Source organism: Nicrophorus vespilloides, unplaced genomic scaffold, assembly GCF_001412225.1.
Source record: "Nicrophorus vespilloides isolate i.1.1-1 unplaced genomic scaffold, Nicve_v1.0, whole genome shotgun sequence".
Taxonomy (NCBI): domain Eukaryota; kingdom Metazoa; phylum Arthropoda; class Insecta; order Coleoptera; family Silphidae; genus Nicrophorus; species Nicrophorus vespilloides.
The window spans coordinates 1,935-10,797 of record NW_017099944.1 but is presented as its reverse complement, the minus strand read 5'-3'; the positions used below and the strand labels follow the sequence as shown (position 1 = coordinate 10,797).

At 37.1% G+C, this 8,863-nt stretch overlaps 2 protein-coding genes across 3 annotated transcripts; one reads left to right on the top strand and one right to left on the bottom strand.

Annotated features, from left to right (window-relative positions):
* The first annotated feature begins 3,147 nt into the window (after nucleotides 1–3,147).
* On the top strand, nucleotides 3,148–5,521 carry LOC108566241 (eukaryotic translation initiation factor 4E type 2). Of its 2 annotated transcripts, none has more exons than XM_017926039.1 (5): nucleotides 3,148–3,728; nucleotides 3,796–4,159; nucleotides 4,302–4,379; nucleotides 4,497–4,678; nucleotides 5,383–5,521. In XM_017926039.1, exons 1-5 carry the CDS (start codon nucleotides 3,709–3,711, stop codon nucleotides 5,417–5,419), a joined length of 681 nt encoding a protein of 226 aa, XP_017781528.1. In that variant the 5' UTR covers nucleotides 3,148–3,708; the 3' UTR covers nucleotides 5,420–5,521. The 2 variants fall into 2 exon arrangements, with proteins under 2 accessions (XP_017781528.1, XP_017781527.1); XM_017926038.1 differs by lacking the exon at nucleotides 5,383–5,521 and adding an exon at nucleotides 4,840–5,200.
* A 595-nt stretch (nucleotides 5,522–6,116) lies between these two features.
* On the bottom strand, nucleotides 6,117–8,008 carry LOC108566249 (transmembrane and ubiquitin-like domain-containing protein 1). Its single transcript, XM_017926049.1, is given in 6 exon segments — nucleotides 6,117–6,430; nucleotides 6,498–6,782; nucleotides 6,840–7,049; nucleotides 7,052–7,298; nucleotides 7,363–7,497; nucleotides 7,572–8,008. Coding segments are annotated over 6 exon segments (1,113 nt in total). The 5' UTR covers nucleotides 7,642–8,008; the 3' UTR covers nucleotides 6,117–6,264.
* Nucleotides 8,009–8,863: the final 855 nt, after the last annotated feature.

The following is an 8,863-nucleotide window of genomic DNA, read 5'->3' as shown; positions in this document are numbered from 1 at the left end:
AAAGCAGATAAAACAAATTTCGTCCAATCGCAGCTTAACGACATACAAAGAGGGCGTGGCGTTGCCGTTGTTTAATTTCTAACTTTAATAATTTCTCATCACGGGCAGCTAAGCATGAGTAAGAGAAAGAGAGAGTAATCTATTTTTTTGTCTATTAACATAAGAAAATACAAAGACAGACAAGAGAGCACTAACGGTGTTAATTACAGAGAGCTTTAATTATTAACTTAGAGATTCAAAATAATGAAAGAGGAAACAACAACAACAAAAAATAACAAAAATGAGGAGAGAATGAACTATTATTATTAATTACTAAATGTGTATTGTTAATTTTAAGCGACATTTTTTTAGTGTTTTTTTTTTGTTTTAATTTCGAGATGAAATGTACTAATGATACAACGAGAGAAGAGCATTGATTGACGATTGCGATTGCTCAACTGATGATTCATATACACACACACATACAGTTACATTAAAAAAAAAGAAAAACAAATGATATTCGACCACACCCACACGATCATCATAATTATTTCCTTGACAAACTTTCTCTTGTCGTGTCATGACGACACGTTGGAAAGATACACGCAGATGAAAAAGAAGAAGAAGAAGAGTACCTGATACATTGAAACTGAAAGTATATATATATTATATGGATATGAATATAAATTATATATTGTATAAAGTTAAGATTAACAGAATGTAAATAGTTGATGATGATGATGTGGAAGGGATGATGGATGGGACGGTGTAGTACGAACCACAACCACACCAAAACCAACCAATGAACGGTGAGAGTGAGAATGATGGTTTCCAAAGAGTTTTCGTTTACTAGTAGTGGTAGTAGTTACGATCAAAACAAAACAAAGCAGAAACAAAAAAGTGACGAGTCTACTATTGCAGTAGGTGAAACCTAAAACTGACGCCACTTCTCTCTCTATATTCGAACAGCAAATGCAAAAGAAATAACTAACATTAATAACAACAACAACAGCAACAACTCGCAAACGAGAATAGCGTACATAAATTATTACTATTGCTACTACTACTACTACGGTCTGTGCCTTTAAACTTGATTTGACTACTAAGAAAATAATAATGACGACATGAGACGGTCTGCTATTATTTACACATTTTGTAATTTCTGGAATGAATGAGCAACGAGTGAATGTGTCTTGGAAATGTACAAAGCGATCTTTAACTAATTACTAATTATTATCATTATTATTATTATTGTTTAATTAATTTCACCTTTAAATATGAAAACGACGATTTAAAATGCGCTCTCTAACAACAAACAACAACAACAACAAACAAACAATCAAAAATCAACTTCATTCATTCGTTCATTCCGGGTAAAATTAAGAGTGAGTTGAGGAGGTGTGCTACCTACTACAAGCAATTTCTATAATAGTTACCAACCGATGCAAAGTTTAATAATATTAATAACATACATTTGTTGTTCTTTTATACGAAATAATTATGTTGCAAAAAAGAAACAAAAACATTCCACACAAATTATGTATTGATACATGTGTATGCATATATACATACATTTATATACAGGGTGATTTCTGAATGTTCTGCGCATATATTTCGTATCGTTTCCTTCAACTTTTTCTTTTATTATTATTATTATTATTATGTACACTTCCGATAGCAATAGAATTCCTTCCCGTTTCTTCGTTTCGCACTTCCTGTTGCCAGTTGCCGTTTGATTGGTCGGCGGGGACGGAATGTGGGCGGATCGGGGGCGGGTTTTGGTAATTGTACGTTGTTTTAATAGCGAATCCGGCGTTAACGTTCAAAGCATTTGAAAACTACCTCAGATTAATGATAATATTTTTTTTGTTGTATTATTATTATTATTATTACATATATTATATATATAGTATACATAGAGCATATTTTTGCGTTCAACTCAGGGTTTTATTTTATTATTATTAGTAGATACGATTATTATATAAATACTAATTCTTATATTTATATACATATATATACTTTTTCTTTTGTTTCGTACGCGATATTTATGTGTTTGTTTTTTTTTTAATTCTTCGGAAGCATCAAATAGGCTATGATTATTGTATTTTTTTTTAATGCGACTTTGTTTTGTTTTTATATATGTTTTTCTCTGAATATTTGGTATGGAAAAGGGTACTTATTACTTAATAATGACTAATGTTTATTCGTATTTGTTTCTTCTTCCGTTCGATCCTGATATGTGCACACGCCCGGTTCGGTGATTTTTTTCTTTTTCTTTTCTGTTTTTTTGTTGGGGAAACGAACCGGGGCGAACAATTATATTAATTGTAATTACTATTACATATATTTATATATTGATATGTAATATATATATATAAATATATATTGACTTGTTGACAGGATAAGAGATGACGTAATATTTTTCAGCGGAACTAAAATATTATTGTGGTACTACTGGCAACAACAAAATAGTTACAAAACAAACAAAAAATAATATAATAAAAGGAAATATGTGCGCGTTTGATACACCATGTTGTAAATATATTTTTGTACAGGAGCGAGTGAATGCGTGAGAGAAAGAGAGAGAGAGAAACAAGATAAACTGTATTATTATTATTATTGACGAAGAATTAAATAAATTTATTCCCCGATGAAAGAAAATCGTCGCTCTTTTAATATACATTTCAAATCTTGCAGTTGGTAATGCTGCGATATTTACGATTTCAGCTCTTGCTGCCAACATAAGTTGTGCATCAATTCGTATTCAATTGCCAACCTAAGTGGTACCAACTTTAGTGTTTATAATTATTTTTTTTTGTAATTATTTATGAATTTATGCAAATTTGGTTTATTTGAAAATCGAAAAATTGGGTCCTGTTTACCAAATATCAATAGCTTATCGATTTCGGTGATGCGAATGAGGCTGATTGAAGATCAAATTTGAAATGCAATTATGCAGTTCGTTGTAAGCCCGATTACGGCTGCATTTATAAATAGTGGTTATGCGTATATTGAATTACACACGTGCGACGGCGGCGGTGGCGGTGTTGGTGACCGCTTTCGAAGCAACGGGAATTCGAAGTGACGCGCCGATTTTGCTTTTCCAATACTGCATCGTCGGATGGACCGAAAATGATGAGGGAAAAACGTAAAAGTTCCTTTCATTATTGGGGATGATCGGTGAAGGGATGTAGATGGGGTAGATCGTGGTTTTTGGGGGATTTTCGGTTGCGAGATGCACGCGTTCCGATTTGCTGTTGGCAGCAGTGGGTGTGAAGGTCAAACACGGAAGTGCAGAGAGAGGCTAGAAAAGATTTTTGGTTAACGTCAAAAAGGCGAGAGCAACATACGATTTTTGGGAAGGATTTAGTGAGAGAAAGATTTATATATATATATGTATGTGTATAATATATCTATATCTATATAAATATATATATAGTTAGCGGTAGAGGCGGTGAGGAAGAGACGGAGGAGTATTATTTATACAAATCAGATCTGTGATACAAGTATTTTTTACGGTGAACGCAAATCCGAAGAGAAGTTTATTAGTATCTAATACATAATACACACACACACATACACACATACAAAAGTGTGAAGGAAGAAAATAGTTTGCTGAAGACAACATCAAGCGAGAGAGAGAGACGAAAACCCATTTGAAATATATATATATAAACGATTTTATAGTTTATATATTCATAGATAGATAGAAACAAATAAACTACAATAATGTCTAACAAATTCGAAGCGTAAGTTTTAAACATTTTGTTGTTTTTCATCCAGTGCAATAATGTTTCATATTAATCTTGTTTGCAGCTTAAAACTCCACATGGAGAACAACTCAGACAGCGGCAGCGGCGAGGACGAGATAAACAACATTGTGATGGACCTGGGCCCAGTGGATTATCCACCGGGGGAGCACAGGTTGCAGCACGCTTATTGCCTGTGGTTCTCGCAGAGGCCGTCCATCAGTGCCCGGAATGCACACGTGCAAGGCACACTGGGTTACAGTCAGGCACTGCGATTGGTCGGTCAGGTGGGCACGGTGGAGCAGTGGTGGGCCCTGTACAGTCACATCAAACGGTTGCACGACCTGCCGCAGTACGCGGATCTGCACCTGTTCAAGAAGGGCATACAGCCGATGTGGGAGGATCCTGCCAATCAGAAGGGTGGCAAATGGGTGAGTCGAGTGAGAGTGACGACTGCTACAAACCAACAACCACAACCACCACCATATACAGTGGGAGATGGTTGGTTTGTTGATTGTTGTTATTATTCAACTTACAAACACATTTTGATGTTATTTATATCTGTCGATGCAGGTTATTAGGGTTAAGAAAGGGCAGGCGAATAGGGCATGGGAAAACCTGTGCATGGCAATGTTGGGGGAACAGTTCATGGTAAATAATAGCTGACCGACGGCGGCTCGCTCGCAATCCGTTTATTACTACTGATCATTGTTTTGTTTTTTTTTTTGTTCCTCTCTTCTGTTTCTCTGTGATGATGTTGTGATGCAGGCGGGTAATGAGATATGTGGTGTTGTTGTTTCTGTTCGGTTTCAAGAAGACCTGCTCAGTATTTGGAACCGAAACGCATCGGATCAAATGACAACACACCGTATCCGGGACGCCCTGAAGCGGCTACTTAACTTATCTGTCACCACAACCATGGAGTACAAAACACACAATGATAGCCTTAAGTAAGTACAAAGAAAACCAACAAACTAACTAACTAACAGTCAAAACAAATCGATTTACTATCTTACTTACTTAGTTTTTACCCTGTCCGTCCTTCCTTCCTTCCTTCCACTGTAATTATGTGTGTGTGTCTGTATAACAGCAATCAAACTTTGCTCTCTAGAAACAAGCTAATAACATCATCATCAACAACAACAACAACAACTTCTTCTACAACAACATCCACCTATGAGCTACAACTGCTACAACAACAGCAACCACAAAATTGATGATCTTGATGATGATGATGATAATAATAAACACGAGTGATGATGAGAATATATACTTATATATATATATTTACATTATTTTTTTGTTGTTGTTTTCGTCGGTTTGGCTCGATTCTGTTAATTTCTTTTCGAAGGAAACTAAAAAAAAAAATAAGTTACATGAGAATCAAACCGGACGTTAATAATAATAATAATATTTTGACTTTTACCAAGAAATAAACAAACAAATAAGTTTTAATCGATTATACTAATGACGACTTGACCTGCTCTCTCCTCTTCAGTTCTAACCACGCACCACCACCATCATCATCATCAACTCCACCACCATATTCACCATTCATAAAGCAACAGCAGCAGCATCATCATCATCAATCGCCGCATCATCATCATCAACAACGAACAGCAACAGCTACATCTATGGTTTCTGCTTCCCCAAGGTCCTGGAAGACTGTTCCGAATTCGCTCAAGAGTTGATCCCGGTTAAGCAAATCGATCATCATCGCATTGAACAGATAGAAAAAGAGAGCGAGAGAAATAGAGAGAGAGAGAGCGAAAGAGAATATTACTTTTTATCACCATGCCATTTTTTTCTTTGTTTTATATACATACACTTACGTCTGTTAATATATATATATATACATCAACAACAACCAAAACAATATGAGAGATGTAGAGAAAGAAAGAGAGAGAAATTAGAAGTATTAATATTATATTTATTACATACATAAAATTAGAACAAAGGAGAAACTCGATTAAGCAGACTGCATCATTCTGTATATACATATATAAATCTTCTTAACAAATCAATCGATCAATGCAACAAAGAATAATCATAGTAATAATAATCGTCGGTACGCGCTAAATATCGGATTTTTATAAAATATTTTTATTATTAATTAATAGTAAATAATAATAATAATAATACACAAGCCTTCATAAAAAATATTTAGTATCAACATATTAATAATATTATATATTCGATTGTAATATATAGTATAGTTTAGAAAATAAAAGGAATAGGTTTTGGTTGGTTGCTTAATGAACGTTGTCGATGTTGTAGTAGGCAACACAACACACACACAATTGACAGCAACGCATTGTAATAAAAATGTATCTCTATCTGCAATCACCGACCGATTTACATCAAACGCAATTCACGATTTGTCCCATGTTCCGTTTAACTTTTATATATATATATATTGAAAGAAATGATAACAAATTCAGTTTGGAAAATCGACTGGTTGCATGGGTGTTGCCTACATCGAACGTATTCAGTTTGTTCTTCTTCATCAAAAAAATAATATTAATAATAAGTCTGTTCAGCGGTGGATGGGTTGCAACCGGTGCAGTTGCGGCGGGATGTCCTCCTGCAACGGCGGCATCGGGTCAGGAAAGTAACTGCTTATCGAGAGAACCGTGAAGACGCCGGTCATGGTGATCAGACCGGCCGTCGCGGTCACGGTGAAGAGCTGCGGGTATTGGTATCTAGAGAAACAAACAAACAAATTACACGACGCGATTGTTGTTTATAGGAAGGATAGATGGTGCGCACCTAAAGTACCAAGCCGTTCCCAGCGAGAAGCTGACTGTGGCTATGAACAGGTTCCCCAGATCCCATTCCCGTTGCTGGTTGTTGTTGTTGTTATTATTATTATTAATGTTGGCGTTGAGCGTAGAGTCCTGAGCGTTTTCCCTCTGCTGGTAAACGAGACAGTGGACGACGCAGTTGTCGAATATGCCGTAACTCTGCAGAGTATCAGAATCCCTCTGCAACACCTGTCCGTTGAATATCAGACGCACCAGCTTATTCGAAGAGAGTTCATCTTCAAAGTGTCTCCTGAAATGCGCGAAGCAATTGGTAAATTATGTAATTATCTATCGTTGTTGTTGTTACCTCTTGAAATCGCCGAGCATTTCGCTCAAACGCCCATTGACGATCTTCAAATCATCGTTTATAAATTTTAATTTAATTGTAATTTCTTGTTGTTGTTGTTGCTGCTGCTGCTGCTGCTGAGGTGCAGATGGTTGTGGCTGTTGTTGTTGTTCCATTTGTGGAGCATCTCCAACTATTTCTTCAGACGCAGCAATCTCTTCAACGGGATTCAGTAGAGCAGACACCTCTCTGTTCCTTCGGAAAACACTGAGTTTTCGATGAAAGGCATATCCATCGTTTCCACAATCTCGTTTATATCTGCGTCCACTTCATCCTCATCGTCGTCATCATCATCATCATTGTCTTCCTCCACCGAGCTATCGCCGCGCTCTGGTGGTTCCTCAGCTGTTGTTGGTATCAATACATCCTCTGTGACTGCAGAAGGTGGTGCATTCCTCATCACCTCCCCAGGATCAGTCCCTGACAATACAACAATATGCACATTACACTCTCTCTCCATCTCTCTCTCAAGTTAATAACAAACCTTCAGAGATTGTGGCTGATTCCAAGTGATTGGACAGAGTGTGGCTGGACCTGATCCTGCCACTCCTGTCCAGCAGATACACCACCCTCATGTTCCATTGCTGCCTTATGTTTGTGGTAGCCCAAGCGATGGTAACTATAGTAAATTAAACAACAATTGAGAATCGAGTTGCAAATGGCAGTGAAAGAGAGAAAGAGATAAACCCTTACCAACTAAAATCAGCGATATGGCTATGAAGAAGTGCAGCACTTCATCCCCTATTCCGTCGATCAGCCCCATATCGATGCTCTCTTCAACTAATTATGCCTTCAACTAATTCCTTACGTACACATAACAGTGCGCTTCGACGCGATAACAACTGTAGAAATTCGCAAACAGCACTTCTCGTTTTATGCAACCTGATTAAACCTCGGTGCCAATAACATAATAACACACTTTGACGTTTTGTTGACGTCTCTACGTCAAAGGATGTCGTACACTTTGAGACAGTTGTTGGTATACTCATATAGTTATAGTTGATAGTAGTAGTAATAATAGTATTGGTAATGCTTCTGCTGCGACCTTTTTGCTTGCAAAATCATGAACCACCAACCAACAGCCACCCAGGGTGTCTTCTCGGTCTTCTCCTGTCTCCTCTCAATATGGATATGAATGTTTGTGTGTGTAAAATCCTATACGCACACGCGTGCCTCACGTATGCATCCCAAAATGCACAGGTAACATTTTGCAATTAAACGAACGCAAATTTGGTTGCCTACACTCAACATTCACGTTTAATTAAAATTGTTAATATGCAAAATAGATTCAATAGATTTAGTTAATTTGTTGGGAAATCACGTCTAATCCTAAATACGAATTAATCTTGTTTGTATTCTGCTTCAGCGCGTTGCAAATACAACGAAATGAGGCATATTTATAATAATCAAAGATGTTCTACGAAAATGTACTTTTAAACTATTCTAAAATGTCAGGCGGATTTGAATCGATTTGCGCCAATTCGTCGAACGCACGGCGACACGTGATTGGGGGTGCGCCCCCAAAAAAAAAGAAAAAAAAGATGAATGAGAGTCACGTGAGGCTCCCAAAGGGCGGTAGAAAGAAATGTCAGACTTTAGTATGGGTGGGAGGGGAGACTAAATTGCCCCTAATATCATCATCACCTTTCAATCGCAATTTTAGGCGTCCACAACAACCTAAAGTGGGCGTTACCGGTAGGCGTCTTAGCAACGTTTAGGAAACGCCTGTAGCAACCTCGAGGCGTCCATAACAACCTGAACGTTTTTATTGAGAGCGTCTGTAGCAACGTTTGAAAATGATCAAAAGATGTTTAGTCTAATAGTGTGGAGGAGAAGGATGACTACGGTGGCGACGGGGTTATCTCTGCATAGGAGACGACCCCGTTCCGGACAAATTGAATTACGAGAGTGAGAGAACGCATTCCATTCTCTTATCTCCAATTGATTTATATATAAATGCCGCAAACATCGAAAATCGAATGCAA

What these genes read in the sequence shown, in the direction of transcription:
- LOC108566241 (XM_017926038.1), top strand. Translation starts at nt 3,709, where the DNA reads ATGTCTAACAAATTCGAAGC. An exon ending in TGTTGGGGGAACAGTTCATG is followed by an intron (nt 4,380 to 4,496) that starts GTAAATAATAGC and finishes GTTGTGATGCAG; the next exon opens with GCGGGTAATGAGATATGTGG. An exon ending in ACACACAATGATAGCCTTAA is followed by an intron (nt 4,679 to 4,839) that starts GTAAGTACAAAG and finishes TTTGCTCTCTAG; the next exon opens with AAACAAGCTAATAACATCAT.